The sequence below is a fragment of the Aspergillus tubingensis genome (genome assembly GCF_013340325.1).
Source record: "Aspergillus tubingensis WU-2223L DNA, scaffold_8, whole genome shotgun sequence".
Classification (NCBI taxonomy): domain Eukaryota; kingdom Fungi; phylum Ascomycota; class Eurotiomycetes; order Eurotiales; family Aspergillaceae; genus Aspergillus; species Aspergillus tubingensis.
The window spans coordinates 1,236,629-1,257,735 of NW_023336282.1; the positions used below are offsets into that span (position 1 = coordinate 1,236,629).

At 50.8% G+C, this 21,107-nt stretch overlaps 10 protein-coding genes across 10 annotated transcripts; 5 read left to right on the forward strand and 5 right to left on the reverse strand.

Annotated features, from left to right (window-relative positions):
* Positions 1 to 284: 284 nt before the first annotated feature.
* AtWU_06759 (uncharacterized protein) lies at positions 285 to 1,154 on the forward strand (the record flags this gene model as incomplete). The annotated part of the gene is made up of 2 exons (XM_035501868.1): positions 285 to 471; positions 625 to 1,154. 2 exons carry the CDS (start codon positions 285 to 287, stop codon positions 1,152 to 1,154), a joined length of 717 nt encoding a protein of 238 aa, XP_035357761.1.
* A 328-nt stretch (positions 1,155 to 1,482) lies between these two features.
* AtWU_06760 (telomere maintenance protein PBP2) lies at positions 1,483 to 3,012 on the reverse strand (the record flags this gene model as incomplete). The annotated part of the gene is made up of 3 exons (XM_035501869.1): positions 1,483 to 1,505; positions 1,571 to 2,456; positions 2,515 to 3,012. 3 exons carry the CDS (start codon positions 3,010 to 3,012, stop codon positions 1,483 to 1,485), a joined length of 1,407 nt encoding a protein of 468 aa, XP_035357762.1.
* A 1,027-nt stretch (positions 3,013 to 4,039) lies between these two features.
* On the forward strand, positions 4,040 to 5,165 carry AtWU_06761 (uncharacterized protein; the record flags this gene model as incomplete). Its single annotated transcript, XM_035501870.1, has 2 exons — positions 4,040 to 4,225; positions 4,302 to 5,165. The coding sequence occupies 2 exons, from the start codon at positions 4,040 to 4,042 to the stop codon at positions 5,163 to 5,165; spliced, it is 1,050 nt and encodes a 349-aa protein (XP_035357763.1).
* A 239-nt stretch (positions 5,166 to 5,404) lies between these two features.
* On the reverse strand, positions 5,405 to 7,947 carry AtWU_06762 (RecQ family helicase MusN; the record flags this gene model as incomplete). The annotated part of the gene is made up of 3 exons (XM_035501871.1): positions 5,405 to 5,925; positions 5,974 to 6,052; positions 6,106 to 7,947. The coding sequence occupies 3 exons, from the start codon at positions 7,945 to 7,947 to the stop codon at positions 5,405 to 5,407; spliced, it is 2,442 nt and encodes an 813-aa protein (XP_035357764.1).
* A 397-nt stretch (positions 7,948 to 8,344) lies between these two features.
* AtWU_06763 (RecQ family helicase MusN) lies at positions 8,345 to 10,457 on the reverse strand (the record flags this gene model as incomplete). The annotated part of the gene is made up of 4 exons (XM_035501872.1): positions 8,345 to 8,384; positions 8,438 to 9,731; positions 9,790 to 10,191; positions 10,436 to 10,457. 4 exons carry the CDS (start codon positions 10,455 to 10,457, stop codon positions 8,345 to 8,347), a joined length of 1,758 nt encoding a protein of 585 aa, XP_035357765.1.
* A 581-nt stretch (positions 10,458 to 11,038) lies between these two features.
* On the forward strand, positions 11,039 to 13,167 carry AtWU_06764 (putative Kelch repeats protein; the record flags this gene model as incomplete). Its single annotated transcript, XM_035501873.1, has 3 exons — positions 11,039 to 11,483; positions 11,544 to 11,689; positions 11,743 to 13,167. 3 exons carry the CDS (start codon positions 11,039 to 11,041, stop codon positions 13,165 to 13,167), a joined length of 2,016 nt encoding a protein of 671 aa, XP_035357766.1.
* A 753-nt stretch (positions 13,168 to 13,920) lies between these two features.
* Positions 13,921 to 15,032, forward strand: AtWU_06765 (aldo/keto reductase family protein; the record flags this gene model as incomplete). Its single annotated transcript, XM_035501874.1, has 2 exons — positions 13,921 to 13,972; positions 14,089 to 15,032. The coding sequence occupies 2 exons, from the start codon at positions 13,921 to 13,923 to the stop codon at positions 15,030 to 15,032; spliced, it is 996 nt and encodes a 331-aa protein (XP_035357767.1).
* A 32-nt stretch (positions 15,033 to 15,064) lies between these two features.
* On the reverse strand, positions 15,065 to 16,144 carry AtWU_06766 (C6 transcription factor; the record flags this gene model as incomplete). Its single annotated transcript, XM_035501875.1, has 1 exon — positions 15,065 to 16,144. The coding sequence occupies one exon, from the start codon at positions 16,142 to 16,144 to the stop codon at positions 15,065 to 15,067; it is 1,080 nt and encodes a 359-aa protein (XP_035357768.1).
* Positions 16,145 to 16,992: 848 nt separating this feature from the next.
* Positions 16,993 to 18,507, reverse strand: AtWU_06767 (pyridoxal phosphate-dependent decarboxylase family protein; the record flags this gene model as incomplete). The annotated part of the gene is made up of 1 exon (XM_035501876.1): positions 16,993 to 18,507. The coding sequence occupies one exon, from the start codon at positions 18,505 to 18,507 to the stop codon at positions 16,993 to 16,995; it is 1,515 nt and encodes a 504-aa protein (XP_035357769.1).
* A 681-nt stretch (positions 18,508 to 19,188) lies between these two features.
* AtWU_06768 (proline iminopeptidase) lies at positions 19,189 to 21,004 on the forward strand (the record flags this gene model as incomplete). Its single annotated transcript, XM_035501877.1, has 9 exons — positions 19,189 to 19,231; positions 19,293 to 19,537; positions 19,594 to 19,838; positions 19,902 to 19,987; positions 20,040 to 20,204; positions 20,258 to 20,278; positions 20,328 to 20,466; positions 20,529 to 20,625; positions 20,693 to 21,004. The coding sequence occupies 9 exons, from the start codon at positions 19,189 to 19,191 to the stop codon at positions 21,002 to 21,004; spliced, it is 1,353 nt and encodes a 450-aa protein (XP_035357770.1).
* Positions 21,005 to 21,107: the final 103 nt, after the last annotated feature.

Below are 21,107 nucleotides of genomic sequence, written 5' to 3' on the forward strand. Positions count from 1 at the left end.
GTTACTGTATAGTTCGTATATCATGCCTAAGGCATCAAATAAACCAACCAACCACTGACATCATGCGGCAGTGACATCAACCCAACTCCTCTTTCTTTCTTTGTTTCTTATCATTTTAAACTTTCTTTCCCCGAGCTCAAGCTTGCCTACTACTGCTTACTATAAACCCCCTCTCTTCTCCAGCACCACCAGCTACAAATCCCTCCTTCTAGCTTACCCTCTAAAAAATCCAACACAAACCAGTAATAGCAAGGCTAAACAAACGAGGAAAGAGAAAGAGAAAAATGTCCGGCGTCACCGAATTCATCTTTTTCCACCTCAACCCCGCCATCAAACCCGAAGACCCCACCAACAATGAAGCCGGCGCTTCGCTCCTAGAGCTCTTCAAAAACACCAAACACCAGAACGGATACCTAGGGTCCTCTTGGGGTCGCTCAATTGAAGATGAGAATGTGGTTGTTTGGGTTATTTGTGCGTTTCCCTCCCTGGTCCCCCAAAGACACAAGCTCTATACCTTTCCCTTTCTACTCCTCTATATATCTCTATCTATAACGACATCCATACATGACCACATACCCCAACCCAACCCAACCCAACTAACACGGAAATGAAATAATAAAACAGACTGGAAAGACGCCCAAACCTCCCCAACCCTCACTCCCTCCCTAACACCCTACCTTTCCCCATCCACCCCATTAACCACCTTCTACGCAACCCTCTCCCCTCCCCCTCCAGCGCACAAAACCCACGATCTATCCGCCTCGCCCGTAACCGAGATCTTCACGCCGTGGTTCCCGACCTCCATGTCCGCGGACGAGAAGAAGAAACTGCACGAGAGCCTCGTGGCGTTCCGGACCGAGCTGGTGGAGAATCTCGAGGAAGGGAAACGGCCTCGAGGGTTGGTCATGGGGCAGGTGGAACGGCCTGGGACGCGGAAGCATGGGGATAGTCCGAGCGGGGAGGCGTTTGGGATGGTGGTGTTGGCGGGGTGGGAGAGCGTGGAGGCGCATATGGAGATTAAGGGGACGGAGGCGTTTGGGAGGGGGATTGGGCCGATTAGGGAGTGGATGTTGAAGGGGGATGGAGGGGATGTGGAGAAGGGGGAGGGAGGGTTTGGGATTATGAGGCATGTGAGGTTTCAGAAGGTGGAGTGATTTTAATGGGTCATATATAGGGTGTATAGGTTGTGTATGTGTAATGTAGTGTGGAGGTTGGGGACGGGTTATGGGGAAAGGTATTATTAGTTGGACAGCGCTTTTCCAAATAAATACAGTACACACAAAAGAAATTGAGGGAAATAAAAAGCAAAACGCGCAGACCCCCGAAAGAAACAAAAGAATATAGTGACGAAAGACCCAAACCAAACCATCAGAGCCACCGGGATAAGAACGGACGACGACTTTTGGGAGTTGTCGCAAAGCAAAAAGACAGCAAGCAAACCGATTCGTCGGTGGGAACAGAAACAGAATGAATTCACTTAGCCTAGATCCGATGCTTCTCGCTTTCTATGGGATCGTTAGAATGGGTCACTTGTCATATATGGGGTGAGATGCAATGGAGGGATACTAACCAAGTCTCGAGTAGAGCATGTAGAGCGCCATCTGGTTGCACTCCTGGGTACCGGTGATCGTGACCAGACGCTCGTTGCTGTTCTCCTGGGGCTCGTTGATCTTAATAACACTGCCACTCAGGTGCCGGATCTCGTTGATCTTGGCTCCTCCCTTTCCAATGATGGCGCCAACCATGTCGTTGGGGATGTAGATCTGCTGAGTCAGTGGCTGGCCGGGCATGACACCGCCGACGGGAGCGGCAGGTGTCGGCCCACCACGAGCCTGTGCGGCGGCCGCCTGAGGCGCACCGTAGGGCGCGGGCTGGTGGGGACCAGCGCCGGCATACGGGGTGTGGGGAGTAGCACCGTAGGGCATCGAGGGCTGAGCTACAGGAGTTTGCGCGGCGGGGCCCTGGAGGTAGGGAACACCATAGCCGCCAGCTGCGCCACGGTTGGGGTGAGGGTGGTGACGCTTGAAGGTGTCGGGATGGCCGTACTGCCCACCAGCGGGCTGAGGCACGTACGGCACAACCTGCATGCCGCCGGGCACAGCGCCAGCCGGACCGCCGCTGCGAGTGGCATAGGCCGAGGCGGCGGGGCCGCCGAAGCGTTCTGTCAGCTGCTCGACGAGGGTCACGGCAACGTAGTAAGTAGCGATGTGCACTGCGTCAGCAACACCGAGGATAACAAGGGACCGTTCAGTGGACAGGGGAAGGCAGGCATCAGAAGCGTTGAGACGTGCACCAGAGGCGTCCTGGATCTCTCGAATACGGCTCCCACCCTTGCCAATGATCGAGCCAATGAGAATATGGGGAATCAACAAACGCAAGGGGTATGTCTTGGATTGGGCAGTAGAAGGGGCATCAAGGGGCTCGTTGTTCAAGGTACGAATGATAAGACCGAAGGCCTAGCATCCGGGTTAGCAGACATAAAAAGAAATCGAACTGTATCGTGTTCAAACTCACCTTCGCAGCAGCATCCTGGGGGCCGCTAACGGTCAAGATACGCTCAACGGCACCACGGGAGTAGTCGCTGACGGTGCACTTGGCGCCGGACAGACGACGGATCTGGGATACGTTCTCCCCACCCTTACCGATGACGGTGGCAGCCTCCTGGCTGGAGATTACAGCCCGGATGTGAATCCAGCTAGACTCATCCTGGGGACGGTGTTGCTCAGATTGGGCACCGGTCGACTCGGCGTGAGAGGCCGTCGACTGGATGGGTTGTGTCTCCTGAGCGCCCTTGGAGTTAGGAGCATCGGGGACCACGGTGTCGCCCTGGCCATCAGCAGTCGCAGCCGGCGCATCCGTCTTCACATCGGCATACGCCTCGGACTCATCGCCCTTTACTACTTTGTCCAACGCAGGACGCTTGGCTTCCGGCTGGTCATTAGGACCGGAGGGAGAGGAAGGGTCCTCCAAGGGACGCTTGGTCGATTGCAACGCAGACGGAGAGGCAGACATGATGATTTGCTTGCCTAAACTGTGCGTGTATTTCTGTGCTTGCTTCACTTACGCAGGACGTGTCCAAGTGAGATTTCACTTCTTTTTCAGAACAGCTCTTCTTTTCTTTTCACTGCAGCTTTATTTGATCGACTATGTACACCAGGAGTTCCCAATAAAACTTGCTGGTGCTGGCGATCGGATGGAGAGGGAATTCTGGTGCTTGGAAGGATGTGGGAAGATTGGTGAACTCGTGCACAGTGCGGGAAGTGATGCTGTGAAAGGAGAGCCGACGAGGAAAGTGTGAAAAGGTCTGGGGTTGCCACGAGGCCTTGAAGGTTGGACTTGGAGCGAGAAAGCTTCAGAGTGAAGCAGTGCAAGGTAGAGGGAAGAAGGAAAAATGGAAACCAATCGGGTCGGGCACGAGGGCAGGAGAGATTGGGTGCTGGACGGTGGACGAAGATGTGCTCAGGGTCCGAATGGGTTGGAAGGCGGAGGGAAGCGTGGAAGGGAGAGGAGTAAAAAGAAAACGAGAAGTAAAAACGAGGCCTTTTTAGCAGTATCCGACGCCCAAACTATCCTTTTTCTTGCCTTTGGAAGACGCGACGTGGGTCGAGAGACGTTGAGGACGGGCGGGTCTTCTACACGATCACCCCAGGTACGCTGAAATAGCAGACGTGGGAGAGACGAGAGGTCGATGAGACGACAGCGACAGGTTAAAAATAGAGGTGGCGAGTAAACGCGCGATGATCAAAAGGGGGATAAGAGGGGAAGTGGATGGGTGAAGGAAGTCGAGCTTGTCGCGGTGAAGGACGAAGAGGGAGAAGCGACGTTAAGGTTGAGTTGAGGTTCAGTCGCGCATCCTCGCTCTTCCCGCGCTATCCCCTTTCCGGAACATCCCTCACGTGTTCCCGGCCTGCAAAACACCTGCCAATCCCTCATTCGTCTATACAAATCCCCTCGTTTAGTTGGCTTGTGAGACAACTGGATGCATAGCGAGGACTAAAATTAGAGGCACATTTATTTAATTTACTCAAACCCATTTGCAATGGACGTGTCACAGGAAACCGTCGAAAAAGTCCAGCGTTTCGCAGAGAAGCGTCAACGCGCCGAGGACTTCTACGAGAACCAAGAAATCAATCCAGCAGTTCTACAGGCGTACAATAGAAAATTGGACGAGACTCTAAAAGAACTTCAGGATCAAGTCAAACGCCAAGAAGATGACCTGCGTAGGGTATGTACCCACCCCTGGAGAACTCTCCCCCGTATACATCCCAAACATGTAACCCAACTCCTAACACATCGCCCAGCTGCGCGAGGTCAACTCCTTCGATCTCTCCAAAATAGGCACAGATACTTGGTCGCGCGTAGCCCAAGTACAGAGAGCCAAGAGAGCCTACGACTCGCTTCTGAAATCAGAGACCGAGTTCCCAGCCTCAGGCTCACCCCTACCTTCTTTGCTAGCACTCGAAGAGACATCGCGTCTAGTCAAAGAAACCAAGGTTTCTGTCTCCATGACAGCAGAGAATATCTCATCCAGCCGCCAGCGTTTGAAAGCAGAGGAGGCGAATCTCCGAGACGCTCAAGTGATCCGGGATGGTCTGCGAAAGCGGATCCAGACCATAAGCAGCGAGAAGACGACCAAGGAGAAGAAGACCGCTTCCCAGCTAGCGCGTGAACTAGCGGCGCAAGAAGAAGAAAAGCAGAAAGAGCTTGACCAAGCAACAGAGGAGATGAAGACCGCCCTGTATAATTTTGTGGACGAAACCCTCGCGTCCATGCTTGCTGCTGAAGCCCTCGGCGGCCCCACGGTGGGTGACACCGCCCAGGTCTCGGATGCGACCTTGCAACTAGGCTATACGAGCCATGGAAAACCGAAGAAGCCTAAAAATCCAGAGGCAGCAAATCCAGATGCTGGACAGCGCCGAATCGACGAGATTCTCCCGCGCCAGTCTGGGCAAGGGGACAATCAACCAGCTAATCGCAGAGAGGCTGCAGCTCTGGAAATGCGCAATCTACTTAATGCTTTGTTGGAGGCAGGATCCTCCTATATCGATCTGCCCCGAGAATCGGCCGCCTCGCGGTTTTTGGTCAGAGCTAAAGTCGCCCAGTTTCATCCTCGTGATGCGCGACGGTTGAGACTGATTGATTTTGGACGCTCATTAGACGATTGAATGATTGCATGATGATTCACCGTATGTTACATAGCTTATTAGAGTATAATGAAAAGAAAGAAGGCTGTATATATTCTGTCAAAAAAAAGCCAAGCGCCTAATGGAGTCATCATGCCAGCATTTGATATCCCCATTAGCATAACGCCTATACATGCATTAAGGAATCAACGCCCGTAAGTGCCACTGCATATACCATAAAATTCATCACAAAGCCGAAATTTTCGGCACTCCGATAGCCATTAGATGGGCATCATCCCTATTCGACTAGTTGAGGGTTTCGCTTTGGTCGCTTTCCGAGGGGCAGAAGAGCGGTTGTCAGCACGATCACCGGATTTTCTGCGGGCTCCCGTCGATTTTGCCCTGGACCTAGGGGCGGCATTTTGACGGCGAGGGCGTTTGGTTGTTTGACGCTTCCGAGCCCGGGGTCTACTAGACTTTCCAGGGCCCTCATCCTCCTCGTCAGAGTCGAGGTCAGCGGTGTGCTGGGTAGAGAAATAGCGACTAGACAAAGTCTCGTCCACATTGAAGGTAGAAGGATGATCAGTAAAGATTCCGCCATCGCTGAACTCGTCCTCGGTGCTGGTAAGGTTAATAACGTTGTGGTGGTTGGGATCCGGAACCACCCCATCAGCGTCATCTTGCTCTTTCTTCAACTCTGCATAACGGCGCTGCGTGTCGCGCACGAGCTTCAGGATCTGGCCTCCGTATCGGTTCACCTTATCCCGATCGATACCAGGAATTGTGGCAAGTTCCGCCATATCTGAACATGAGTTAGTTCTGCTCACACTTATCATGAAAGGGTTCTCACCTTTGGGGAAAACGATGACCATCTCGCGCAGGACGCTGTCAGTAAACGGTTGGTTGCGGAGGCCTTTCTGCATGACCAGCTGTTTGGCTATTAGAGACTTATATGGAACCATCGATATGAACGTTCACTTACATCCTGGCAATAGTTCTTGGCATAGACCATGAAATCCTCCGCAACCGCTTTGTGTAGAGGGTCCAACTGCTCAAATCGGCGATCTTGGGTGATTGGCGGTCCAGGAGTACGCCTCTTCTCTTGTGCTGGCTTGCCGGCGATTCGGATTCTTTCGAACCCATCACTGTCTGCGTCATCATCCGTGGTGTCGCCTGCACCACCTTGGTAACGGAACCGAGATAGGCGGCGTTGGTTTGCCGCTTGTACAGGGGACGAGACGTTTGTAGATTGCGGTTGATACTCTTTGTTGCCGCCATCAGCTCGTGATCCCGAATTGGACTTCTTGGCCTTTCCATTCGGCGAGACTCGCACGTCAAGCTTCAGTTTGCACCGCCCACTCTCGAAGTCAGCGGCACGCCGTCCCACCTTGATATATTGAATGGCAAATTTACTACCGTTGACAACATTCTCTTCAACAAGAGCTCCCTCGCCCAAAAGTCTATGGAACAACCGTTCTGCTTCACCCAGCTCTAGGTCCGAACCGTCGCCATAGCCAGGGGCCTGCCGGTGTTGTGGAGACCTGAATCTCTTCACACTTCCCCGGAAGATGTTCACACAGTACGACAAGGTAACCTTGTCTTCGATGCTTTGGAAGTGCCGAACAACCTTGATTGCAGAGGCAGCGTACTGTGAAAAGTCATGGAGCTCGAAGACAGAGTCGGACTTGCAATTATCACATGAGGCATTGCAGTCTTGCCGGCGGAAATATTCGTTGAAGTAGGCAAGAATTTGTACTCGCCTACAGTCGCTTCTGTTTTCACAGTATTGTACGACGTTGTGGAGCATCTGCCGCTGCCGATTCTTCTGTTGCTTGCTGCCCTCGCCCTTGTCGATCATGCTAGATATAGTACTCGAGTCCTTGTAGCAGTAATAGAGGTAGCAGCCAGACCGCTTGCCATCTCGGCCAGCCCGTCCTGTCTCCTGATAATATCCCTCCAGACTCTTGGGGATGCTGTGATGGATCACAAAACGCACATCAGGTTTGTCGATGCCCATTCCGAACGCGATCGTCGCCACTATAACGTGAGTCCTTCCAGCTTGCCAAGCCTGTTGAATTTTCGCACGTTCTCCTGAATCCATGCCGGCGTGGTAGTGTTCTGCTTTAATGCGATAGTCATCCCGGAGACCGCTCGCGACCTTTTCGCATGTCTTGCGCGACAAGCAATAGACTATGCCGGATTTGTTTGCGTAGGAGGTCTTTATAGTATCGGCTATGCTGGCCAGGACCTCCGTTCCCTTCTTTTTGATCCGTACTTCGTACGTCAAGTTTGGCCTGTTGAAACTCTGAGAGAACACTTCACAACCTTCCATCTTTAAGTTGTGGATAACATCCACTTTGACGTTCTCGGTGGCTGTCGCAGTTAGCGCCATCATTGGTACTCCGGGTAACTGATTCCTGAGTTCTCCCAGTTCTTTATAATCAGGGCGAAAATCATGTCCCCACTGACTGACACAATGCGCCTCATCGATCACTATGCGAGCAAGCTTCCGACTGCGATTGAGCTTATCCAAGCTTTTCGTAATCGCCTGGCTTTTGTTGACCATTTCCGGGGTGATGTATAACAATTCGATATCTTCCTCCGCCGAGAAGCCTGATAGCGTACTGAGAATCCATTGCCGTTGCTCCTTCGGAGTCTCCCCGTTTAACAAGTAAGCCTTGATATTCAATTTGTTCAGATGCGAGACTTGATCCTGCATCAGACTGAGCAAGGGGGATATCACGATTGTTACTCCTCTTGTGGAGCCTGAAGTGACAACAGAGGGTAGTTGATAGCATAGAGACTTGCCTCCTCCAGTAGGCATCAGAACGAATGTGTCTTTTCCGCTCAGCGTCGCATCAATGGCCTCCAGTTGATTGAGGCGGAAACCACGAAGATGAAACCGATCTTTCAGCGCATTTCTGACGTCCTTGGACCATGGATGCTGGTTCCAGAGGGCGTTATGGCCCTGGGACTTTGGTTGCGATAGGGGAGTGCGCGAAACATTTCCGGAAGTTTCAGCAAACACCTTGCGGTTCTGAAGCCCGTGGTTGTCGGTTGCGAATGCATGATCTTCATCAAGGAACCCGGCAGCTTCCAGCATGTCTTCGTCATCTAAGTCGAATTCATCCGCTTCTTCTGCAGGTAGCGTGGGGGAGCCCATAGTTCGAGTAAAAGCATCATCGTCATCCAGTGTCGTCGGGTCATCGTAGTTAAAAGCCCTAAGACTCGAGGTCCCATTCGTGTTTTTGAAAGACAGATCTGATACCCGAGTGGATATGTCGGAACGAGAGTGGTTGTAGTCTACTGTTGACCGTGCATTCGATCGCGAGGAGGCGCCTGAAATTACTGTGTCATCCATTGCACTGATTGACAAAGACGATGGGCGCGACAAAGGGGTCGGATGGTCTGGCTTGTAACGAAGTGGGCGGACATCCAGTGATGGAATAGACAGCAACCTAGATCGTGCTAGCAGATGTTGTATATCTGATTCAGCCCTTTGCAGCTGAGTTGTTGCTTCTCGACTTTCCACAAGTTCTGGCATATCGGACGGATCGCCGCCCTGTGTTATAACCTGCATGAGTCTTTTCTTGAGCATGTTCCTCTTCGTATCATATGTCTGATAGGTAGTCCTTTGCTGCTTGAGGAAACCAATCGCTTCGATCCTATCCGTAAGGGTCTTGTTTTCAGCGATCAAGTCAGGTGCAAGTTCTCCCTTCATTGCTCGCTCATACACTATTTCAGAATTCTTCGTAAGAGTGCTCTTCAGGGTTGCAATGGCTCCTTCAAGAGAGTCTGCTGAAAGACTCAAGAACTTGGCCACATCTTCGTTCTGAGGCTGAGAGCTGGGAGAATCGGTAGTAGAAGGCACATGAGTGACTGGACTAGGACTGATGCGGGTGTCCTTCCTAGATGGACGAACACTGGAGGGGACGATATCCATAGCATCCGACGCCCGTGGGGAAGCACGACTCTTCTTTCTCGCAGGGCTAGGAGCTGCGTGCTCATCCGAGCTATCTTGATTAGGTAGGATCGGGTAGAGTGATTCATTGGAGTTCAATGTTGGGCCGTCTCTATCAGGAACCCAGTCATCGAACAGATTCTCATCTCCGTCGTCGTCATCGGAGTCAGCGATAACATGACCCAAGCGAGAACTCTGTGAAAACGAAGGAAGGCCCGATGGATCATCAGCTCGGGGTATAGTGTCCTTTCTGGTCGTGCGAGGTGATTTTTCGGGCTGAAGACGCGTCGAGGTAGAACGGGGAGTCTTCGTAGGCTCAGCAGCCTTCAATGGCGAGCGCGATTTCAAGCCGTTCTTTCGGGGCGAAACAAGGTCTGACACATATTCGTCGCTCTTTCGCTTCTTTCCACGCTTTTCGAGAGGCTCTCTCCGGGATGCAGCGTCTTCGGTCCACAATCGTTGCGGTTCCTCGAACCCATCGAAAGTATCAGACGAAAGCGTGGTCTGATTCAAGTCGCCAGTCAAGTCAATCGTATCAATGTCGGAATCGAAGAGTGGTGACTTTGCGTTCAATGGCCGCTTCAATCCAAATGGTGTCAAGAAGGACGCCTTAGGGCTGCGCAATGGAGACCGGGGACTTTGCTTGTCTATTGGAGTAAGTCGTTAGAAGATTTCAAAAACGACAGGCGCGCCGTTTCACTGTACCTTTGGTAACTCTGCCCAGGCCATTCTCTCTTCCCTTCGAAGGCGAATTGACAGACTGACTACTTTTGAGAGGCTTCGGAGTGGGTGCGCCAGCGTCCTTTGATAGACTCAGCATCCGCGGCTTGCGTGCGGAGGCCGGAGTAAGAAGCAATCGCGCCATTTCTTCGTCCGAATCTACCTCCGCTTTTCCGTCCACATGGCCCGTCTCTGCTGGTTTGGCTTCTGGTTGTAAATCATCGATCGCGATGGTGATATCCTCTGGCTGGTGCGCTAAGGCCCCCGCTGGTGGCACCGGCGCAGTAGGTTGATTTCGGTCGGCAGTGTTATTGTGATACTCGTGCGCGGACGGAGATAAGGAGGGGTATAGCGCAGGGCCCTGCTGCAACAGCCATTTGAGGTGGGCTGCTAGATTGTTTTTAGTCATAAGGCCGTATGCTTGTGAGCATGATTTTCATTGACGAGTCGCAACATAACAATCACAAAGGGCGTCTAGACTAGCTGCCGAGCAACTACTAGTTCTATTCAATTGCTTTCAGTCCGGTTAATCCACGGCCTTGTCTGGACGCGTTTCGGCGCGTCATCACGTGGGCGGTGAGGACATAGATAATCCATGCCACTCCCAATTATGATACTCGGTATTACTTACCCTCTTCGAAGTTGAGTAGCATCGTTGGTGTCCAGGCAGTGGCATGCGACGAGACGCTTTACAGAATTGCTGCAATATTTGCAATAGTCGCATAGTCTCAGAGGATACTATACAGCATTGGCTGTTGTCAGTGTGAATTATGATGCTCTGTGATCTTCTTTGATAATATGTTTCAATACCAGACCATGGAAACATCAACTTCGCATAACACCATAGCATATGGGCATCTCACACACACAGGCGACGCTGGAGTCAATAAATTGGTTCAATAGGCACTTATGACATATATGCTATGTGTGTATGTGCCTTATTTGGCCTCCTGTACTCCCAATTATACATGAGAGCCTGGTCACTCATAGACTATGGTATCCGTTTTACACGGTAAAATAAGAGGGGCTTCATGCCGACATTTTTTTTCTGGGCCCAGAAAAACCCCGCGCTGAATGGAGAGAATCTGTAGTAAATAGAATATCAACTCCATAACTCCACCGATAAGAGGGTGATAATTGAAAAGAGCATCCAAGCTCCACATCATCCCCTCGGTCTCATAGAAACCACCAAAAAGGCCAAAAGTCCACACCGTATCTCTCAAGCTCGTCCACCATGGGCAAGAAGAACAAGAAGTCCGCCGAGCACAAGGAGCGTGTAGCGGCAAAGCAGAACAAGAAGGCTGCTCAGAAGGAGAAGAAGGGCAAGGGCAAGAACAAGGATGCCGACAGTGATGTCGAAGATGCCGACTTGGACGCCATCCTTGCACAATATGCTGAGGAACAAGCCAAGTTCATGAAGGTCACTGAGGTTGTGGGAGGACCGCCGACACCTCGATCGTCTGCAACTGTTCTGGCTTCTCCTTCTAATCGCAATGAATTGCTGGTCTTTGGTGGAGAGTACTTTGATGGAAATCTTGCCACTTTCTTCAACAACCTCTTCGTCTACAATATCGACCGCGCGGAGTGGAGAGAAGTCACCAGTCCTAATAGTCCGCTCCCTCGCAGTGGACATGCTTGGTGCCGTGGTGGCAATACAGGAGGTGTCTATCTGTTCGGTGGTAAGTATATAGCTCAGACCAAGCCTATCAGAATTTCCAGAGTACTGATGTTCGCAATAGGAGAGTTTTCTTCGCCCAAGCAGGGCACGTTCTACCACTACAACGACTTCTGGCACCTTGATCCCTCGACAAGGGAATGGACCCGTCTGGACTCTAAGGGCAAGGGTCCCCCGGCCAGAAGTGGTCACAGAATGACTTACTACAAGGTCTGTACTTTATCCTGTCCAGGAAATCTAAATTGAAACTGACCAAAAGGCAGAACTACATTATCCTCTTCGGTGGATTCCAGGACACCTCGCAACAAACCAAGTATCTCCAAGACCTGTGGATCTACGACTGCTCCAAGTACACTTGGTTCAACCCCACGCTTCCAACCGCATCCCAGAAGCCCGATCCCCGGTCTTCTTTCTCCTTCCTGCCGCACGAAAGCGGTGCCGTTCTCTACGGTGGATATTCCCGTGTGAAAGCGGCCACGGGAATCAACGGCAAGCCCGTCAAGGGTGGTCCTCAACGCATGACCATGAAGCCCATGGTGCATCAGGACACCTGGTTCCTCCGGGTTACTCCCCCGGGCCCTGAAGCTCCTGCCAATGCTGCGCCCACCGTCCGCTGGGAGCGCCGGAAGAAGCCCGCCAACTCTCCCAACCCTCCCCGTGCCGGTGCCACGATGGCATACCACAAGGGACGTGGCATCATGTTCGGTGGTGTCCATGATGTTGAATTGAGTGAGGAAGGCATTGACAGTGAATTCTTCGACACCATGTTCGCCTGGAACACCGACCGGAACCGTTTCTTCCCCTTGACGCTCCGCCGGCCCAGAGCGCCAGGCAAGAAGCAGCTCGCTAACCAGATGAAGTCTAAGGACCGCAGCAAGGCTGACGAGGAGGAACTCCTGCAGAACCTGAAGGCTCTCGAGGCTAAGAAGGGCATTCGCAGCGAGGAGGACGATGACTTGCAGCCTGAGACACCCAAGGAAGAAGAGCCTGAGGAGCCAGCGAAGCCTACGATCGTGCGCTTCGAGATGCCTCACCAGCGATTCAACGCGCAATTGGCCGTTCAGGATGATACCCTGTACATTTTCGGCGGCACTTTCGAGAAGGGAGATCGGGAATTCACTTTCAACGACATGTACTCGATTGATCTCGTCAAGCTCGATGGCGTCAAGGAGATCTTCTACAACGAGCCCGCTAACTGGCACCTTCTCAACGAAGCAGACAGCGACGAAGAGATGGATGACGATGAAGAGGAGGATCTCGAAGACGAGGAGGAAGAGGAGGACGCGATGTCGCTGGACACTGGTTCCCCCGCCCCCACGGAAGTAACCGTGCCTTCTGTCACCCAGGAGATGGAGAACCTGGAAGTGGAGGAGCAAGAGGGAGAGCCATCTGTGCAGGACAGTAGACCTCTGCCTCGTCCGTTTGAAAGTTTGCGTGACTACTTCAGCCGTACAGGCGAGGACTGGCAGCGTATCCTGTTGGATACATTGAAAGAGAAGGGCATCGCCACGGAGAAGAACATCAAGGAGCTGCGAAAGGATGCGTTTAACATGGCGGAAGAGAAGTGGTGGGATAGCAGAGAAGAGGTCATGGCTTTGGAGGATGAGCAGGAAGAAGCTGGTATTGGAGAGGTTGTTAGCATTGCTGATCGGGGTGACAATGTTGGCGGGGCTGGAAGACGCAGGTGATAAACATATACCTTGGATAGTTAGATTAAAACGTTTTTGGCTTTTTCGTATCGCTTTCACGAATTCTCACGATCTAGTACCCTTCATCTGAGTTGACTTTTACTGGACATGTGCTTGGGTCTAGCCCTTTCAGTGTTAGCAATGCGAAGTTATCTAACACAGTTTGAGTAGTAAGTATCTAGATGGACAGAAATATACATCCGAGGTACGGCAACAACTTATTTCCTGAACCTGGGCCTAACCCAAGCACCCAGTCCAAAATCAACGCCAGACTCTTGACACCATAATGAAGCACCTAGATTATATATCTAATCCAACTTAGACAAACCTCTCTCCGCATCTGCATCTCAATAAGAAAATACATGCCCAACCCTCATCAAGGACGGCTCTCCAATCCACTAAACCTAATCAGGTAACCAACTGGTCATGACGGCATACTCCCGGACTTTACTCGTAAACGCCGGGGATGGAGGGACTTACACGCAAATTATCTCCGGAAGTCGTAGAATATGATGGCTGAGGATCAGGAGTATATAAAGGGTGGTGAATCTTTAATAATGAGGGGTTTGGTTGTTACGATAGCACCAGGGAGAATACTGAGTAGTTTAGCTGCGAGGTTTTCCTTTTCTGGATACTATACTATACTATACACCTGCCAGCCTGCTTTGCTTTGCTTTCAAGCGTCAGACATACTATTCGGCTTCTTGTTGATACATCTGGCCGAATTTTATTCTTCATTACTAGTTACTAGCGATGCCGTTCCTCGCTGGAAAGGAAATCACCCAGAATGGGTTGGGGCTTATGCGTGAGTTCTCCCTCGTTCCCTTCTCTTTGCTTTGTGTGTTTGTTTTGGTCCAGGGGCTTGTCTGGTACTTGAAATATCATTATAGAAGGTTATATGTTGATGAAAGCATATCGCAGGTTTCACCTTGTCAGACGACGTGACACCAGATAAACAAGCATTCAAGGTTCTCAAGGCAGCACTGGCAGCCGGCGTCAATGTATGGAATGGAGCAGACTTCTACGGGACACCCGAAAACAACTCATTGCACCTCATGAATCGCTACTTCACAGCTTATCCTGAAGACGCAGACAAGGTAGTCCTTTCGATCAAGTCCGGCGTTGCGAGCATGAAGACCTTCGCTATGGACTGCTCTCCTGCCGGACTTCGCGGCTTCGTGGACAACGCTCTCAAGGTCCTGGACGGCAAGAAGAAAATCGACATTTTCGGCTGTGCAAGAGTTGATCCCAATGTTCCAGTTGAAGAGAGCATCAAGGCACTAGCTGAGTTAAAGGAGGAGGGTAAGATTGGGGGTATTCAACTGTCGGAGGTGAGAGCCGAGACTATTCGCCGTGCGGCGAGCGTTGCGAAGATTGATATGCTGGAGGCGGAGGTGAGCCTATGGGCTATGGATGTTTTCCGTAATGGGGTCGCAGAGACGTGCGCAGAGCTTGGTATCCCCATCATAGCGCACACACCACTGGGAGCGGGGATGTTGACTGGCACGATTAAAAGCCCTGATGACTTGCCGGCGCACGATCATCATCGGTTCTTTCCTCGATTCCAGTCCGAAAATCTTGCGAAGAACCGTCTGCTTGTTGATGAGCTGGAGAAGATTGCGGTTGCGAAGGGGTGCACTCCGGCTCAGTTGGCTTTGTCGTGGGTTAAAGCGCAGAGCAGAAAGCCTGGCATGCCGCTTTTTGTCCCGGTTGCGGGTGCGAGATCTGAATCCAGGGTTATTGAGAACGTGGAGGATGTCGACTTGACTGATGATGACCTTGCACAGATTGCAGTCCTTCAGGAGAAGTATCCAGTCGCAGGGGAGAGGTTTCCACCTGCGGCAATGAAGCTGAACGAGTACTAGGCCGGGCAAATGCAGGTGGAACGACCCCGGAATCAGATAGAAAAATCCTCTCTTCCTATTGAAAGCCACATCTTCCAAGTGTTTCGCGGCATTTGATAACCATCATGTAGCAAATAATCCAGTGTCTTATGCTGTGAAGGAGCTTGCTTCTCTTTCACGAATTGTAATCGCTCATGAATATACAGCCTTGATTGAGCTGGCTTTACTAAAACCTCTTTGGCCACATATAGATGAAATAAGAGTGTTACCGATTGGATATTGGAGACCTCATAAGGAAGCCTGCTGTTAGCCCCTGTACCAGGTATGGAGAGACATATGTCTGTAGCAAGGGAATGCACTCGGCGGTTAGACTCATGAAGTCCGGCCATGGCCCAGGCGTCATTGGCCGAATTTCCCAACACCCGAGCATATTGCTCGCGTATAAGTTTCAGTAGCTGAATACGGAGAACCCGGATGTTGTTCCAGCACCTCTGTGTATTATAGTCAGGATATATGTCCGGCTTGGCTGACGGAATGCTTGGGGGTTCAGGGCTCTGCCTCCTCGAGAAGAAAGAAGGCAGACAGTTGGACAATCGATCAAGATCTTCGTCAAGTGCTTTAGCTTGATGAATGACGTCTTCCGCAGAGATGGAAGATATTGCGGAACGCTCCAACTGTGCATAACGCATCATGATTTCCAAGAATGTCCACCTTGGTGACGATGTGTCTGCACCGGCTTCAAGAGCTTGCTGTCGCAATGCCAAGAATTGAAGTGGAATATCAGCTTCATTGGCAAGGCAATCAAGAACAACAAGCTCGGTTAGATGCAAAAACATCTTAGCGCCCCCATCGTCTGTAAATTGGCCATTCCCCCTCAAGGCCATCAGCTCAATGGCACCTTTTAGATGTCCGTTGCGAATGTATAACCCTCGTTGTTCTACTTCGGCGAGGCGTTCAAATATACTCATGAGCAACACCGAAAACAGAGTCCTATCCAACAAAGCCTCTTTTCGTGACTGGATCGCCTTTCGAGTCAGAGACAAAGCTGATCCATAGCTGTTTCGAGCATGATAGAGAGCTGGGGGATATCCCTGCAGCGACGAGAACGTGGCCATGAAAAGCGCATTGATCATGGTTTCGAGAAGAGGATAGTCGTCTGACTTGGATGGGTAAAAGACCTGCATATATGAGTATATGCCCGTTGCAGGTGTGCCTTGCACATATTGCGAGATATAAAGGTGTTTTGGGCGTTGTAATACTGTCGGGAGAAGGTTCGTTGATAGAGGCCCTGAAGAAACTGGATGATCTAAAGAGCGCTTCCTCAGTACTCTCCCAGCCGTAGCAGAGGTCTCATCAAGTATCAAGAAATCTGTTGACTTCTGGTAACCAGAGCATGTTAGGCCAGCGCGGGAACACTGGGAGCAGCCATCTTCTTTTTTATCGCACTAGTGAGAGGTGTGAGCCTGGCTCAGTCATGAAGTCGAAGAGTAGGAATCATCATACTTTGATATCTCGTTTGCGGCACTCCCGGCACGATTTGGAAGGCCTCCCGCGATATACCATTATGACTGATGCAAAGAAAACCTTATCATTACGGCACCAGGCTGCCGGGTTACCAGCAGGCTTATGAAGGAGAGAAGAGCCGGAGCATTTGTCTCGCAGATGATCATGTCAGATTAGTCATCGCATCGCCATCCATGGAATCTAACAATGGGCAAAAAGACATTGGAGAGCAAAGACGAATAGTACGTACGAACTACTATGTGGCGAAATTCTAATTGGTCTTCCATCGGGTAATGGTAAACAAAGTACTCATTGCACAACTGGGGTGTTTAGTGATATCTGGTAAATGTCACTAAGTCTGCAAAAGCGATGAAGTGGAACAACCTCAACCTCCAATTACAAGCATAGCTAGTATATATTAAGATTAAATTGTACAATGAAAGCAGACATCAAGCATAAGTCCAACCGTGTCATATCTCTATACTTTTCCAGCCACGTTGTCCAAGACATCTGTCACAAGTGCAAAGTCCCTTTCTTCTTCCACCCTCCAGTTTGAGATTGCGATGCGACAAGCCGGTCTTCCTTGCCAGGAGGTTCCAGACACAAAAAGCTTAGAAGTCGCATTTATCTCCTTGGTTAAGTTGCCGTTCAACTCGTCGTCCTTTGCGCTGAACAGCACTATGATGTAGGTCTGGTCTAGCAACTCATCCTTGCTTGCCAACTCTGGCAAAGCATTGTACTTGGGATGATCGAATATCCAGCCTGCAATCATTCGACTAAGCCGGACTTGCTTCTGTAGCATCTCCTGATACCCAACCTGGCCATATGCCAATAGTGAGGCATACACCGGCAGCGCTCTGAATCGTCTCGAATTCTCCATACCGATGTTTAGTGGAGAAGGTATTGAGAGCGCTCCAGACTGGCCCCCAGACAGGTAGGCCGCATTTGCATTTTGGAAAACCTTCTCAGCCTCACCAGGATGGCGACAAAGGACAAAGCCACAGTCATATGGCACGTTCAGAAATTTGTGAGCGTCACCTGCGATCGAATCTGCTAGCTCCATACCTTCGCACCCCTTTGATATAGCAGAGAATTCGGCACCGTTCAAAATCCGGCCAAAGATTCCAAAAGCACCATCGACATGAAGCCAGGCCCCGTACTTGTCACAGAGGCTACGCAGGCTTTTCATTTCAGCCAAGCTTGACGTCGCAAAATGTCCAGTATTGACCTCTCCACAGGAGACAGCGACGATACTCGCCTTATTGGCTTTCAGTTCCGCTTCAAGTCGTCCAAAGTCGATCTGAAGGTAATGATTATCCCGACAAATGCTCTTAACGTTGGCACGGCCTATGCCAAGGATTCCAGCGGCCTTTGCCAACGAAGAGTGAGGCATAGTCGAGAGAATTTGGATACCAGAGAGTCCAGTAGCTTGGATGACTTCGAACAAGCCATATTCACCAACGCTTTCAATATCGATTCCACTCTTCTTGGCAGCAGCGCGGAGGACAAACTCTCTCCCGCAAGCCAATCCATGAACATTGCTGGCTGTGGCCCCAGTGGTAAACGTCCCGTTATTCCAGCTGCGCCGATCCAGTTTCAGGAGATCGGAAAGCAGACCGAGAGCAGTGGCTTCAACGTCTGTAGATATAGAATGCTCTGCAAGGTGCACTTGAACATTCTGATCGTAAGCTGTGACCAGGTTGTCTGCAAATAGGGCTGCCGGGGTAACGCCTCCGGTGACAAATCCGTAATAATTAGGACTTATGCTGCTGCGATTGAAGGCTGGGACCAAGTCATTAAGGATATGCTGGGTGGCACTTTCGAATCCCGTTCCTTCAGCAGGGAGAAATTCTGGTAGGGATGCTCTGGCTCGCGATAAGTCACTAGCACTAGGCAATACGTTCCCTGGTGTATATGTTTGGTTAAGTTCCCATAGCTTCTGATGTAATTGGCCCTGCTCCTGGGAGGTCCCTTTGATATCTCTTAGGTCCATTGCGTGAGTTGTGTCTTAAAATCAGTCAATGAACGAATTGGGTATACAATCAAAGATAAAAGCGATGGACTTGGCTGATACAGTGATTGAATGAGATATATCCAGCTCCAGTCTTATACTTGTAAGAAAATCGTCTTGTGGTTGCAAGTAGTACCCGGATTGGTGTACGTGACTCAGAATACAGTACCGGCTGGACTTGCTGTATGGAGCAGAGTCGTCAAATATGCTGCAAGGATCTCCAAGACTGGGTATGACAGTGCTAGTCACTAAAACAGCGTTATGGGGCAGCTAAGGCAGTAAAACAGGCAGCACTATTGCAGTGCGTCGGCTCAGCGCTAGTAGTTTCTGACTTCAATTATGCAGGGAGCGAATGATAGGTGCGGTTATCTCCGAAGCGCGAAACTGCATAAGAAATGGTGGAGAACAAACAAATCCTAGTACTAAAAGGAGTGATTTTGACGGGAAGCTTAATCGCGGCTCAGCATACCGTATTGTGAGGAGAAGATACCGTTACAGTTTACAGCTTCTCCCAAAGCGGAGGCTAGTAAATGGCTGGCAGACCTCCGCCGGCGGCAGTTGGACCCATCTGCCCATCTGCCCGTCACACCACCTCAATTCGCTTCGTAGGGAATTCAAGACATCCGCAATCCCATAGACCCCATAGCTAAGAGTGCCACGACAATGGCTGCCAAGTTGATCGATCGGCGCTTCCATAATGTTCCCGGTGCGTATGGCTTCCCGGGTTAGGGAAAAATGTCACGCTAATGACAGGTGGGGTTATCCAGGCAGGCTCCGGGTGGCTGAATTGTTCTTCGATGTGCCTCTCAATTACAACAAGCCCAATGATGGCACTCTGAGACTGTTTGCCCGCAGTGTACGTCGTCTGGTAACGCCTGCTGAGCCAAGCGAGACCCCCAAGGACGACAAGCAGTTGCCGTTCCTGGTGTACTTGCAGGGTGGCCCTGGAATGGGATGCCGCCCCCCGCAAGAGTATGGCTGGATTGGAACAGTCCTCGAAAAGGGTTATCAGGTAAATAAACCCACTGAACAGTAGTATATTTTAAGGGTTCCTTTCTCACCAAATAGGTCTTGTTCCTCGATCAACGTGGCACCGGTCTTAGTTCCACCGTCACAGCGGGCACCCTTGCTCGGCAAGGCAATGCCATCAAACAAGCAGAGTACATGAAGAACTTCCGCGCAGACAACATTGTGCGTGACTGCGAGGCTGTTCGCCGTTGTCTGATGACCGATTACCCCGAGGACAAGCGGAAATGGAGCATCATTGGCCAAAGCTTTGGTGGTTTCTGCGCCGTGACCTATCTTTCCATGTTGTATGTCTAGCCTCGTCTTAAGATGGTCTCAGCCGTATACTAATCTAGCTATTCTACCACAAGCCCGGAAGGTCTCGCTGAGGCTTTCATCTGCGGTGGACTTCCTCCTCTCGTTGATAACCCCGACCCTGTGTATGCACGTACATACGGTAAGCAATCTACTTTGACACATTTAGTGCATGGTGAGCTAAACCCGTACAGAAAAGGTCATCGAAAGGAACAAGGCATACTACGCCAAGTTCCCCGAAGACGTCGAAAGAGTCAAGCAAATTATCCAATACCTGAAAGACAACGAGGTCGCTCTGCCAACAGGAACATTGACCCCGGAGCGATTCCAGCAAATGGGTATCCTGTTTGGCATGCACGGTAAGGACTTCTGAAGCGATTGTTCTCCGATCCTTCTTACTAACATCCCACAGGTGGTCTTGATAGCATCCATGGTAATGGGTCCCGGAACCGATATCTTTAACCCTCATTAACACGACATAGATCTCGTGCTACGTGCCTGGAACGACCTAGACGTCTTCGGCTTTCTCACCCATCCCACTCTCACTTCTATTGATAGTTTCGGCGGCATGGACAACAACATCATCTACGCTATTCTGCATGAGGCTATCTACTGCCAGGGGTAAGTCACTACCAACATTACCCCACTTATATTCTCACGAGCTAACAACATCGCCATGACAGTAAACCTTCCAACTGGTCCGCAGATAGACTACGCGCCTCTAACCCGGACTTCCAAATCGACGCCAACAAGTCTGAGATCCTCTTCACTGGTGAAATGGCATGTACCCCAACCTTCTTCTTCTGAACGTCAACCAAATCAACAATACTAACTCTCATGATTACAGGTCTACAAAGACATGTTCGACTCCTACACGGAACTCAGCCAGGTTCGAGATGCGGCCGACATCCTCGCCTCGACGGATGACTGGCCGGCGCTTTATGATGAAGCCCAGCTAGCACGGAACGAGGTTCCTGTCTACGCAGCCACATACATAGATGATATGTATGTCCACTTTGATCATGCGCAGAATACCGCGGCCAAGATCAAGGGTGCCAAGCAGTTCATCACGAATGTTATGTATCATAATGCCATTCGCAGCAAGTCGGATGAGCTTATTCAGCAGCTGTTTGCTCTGAGGGAGGATACCATCGATTAGAGGGATGGATCTTGGTTTCTGGATCATGATATGCATGGTATTGTGTATAAATGCATTAGGTGTACCTTGGTCATAGTAGAAAGTATTGTGTAGCCTTAGCTTG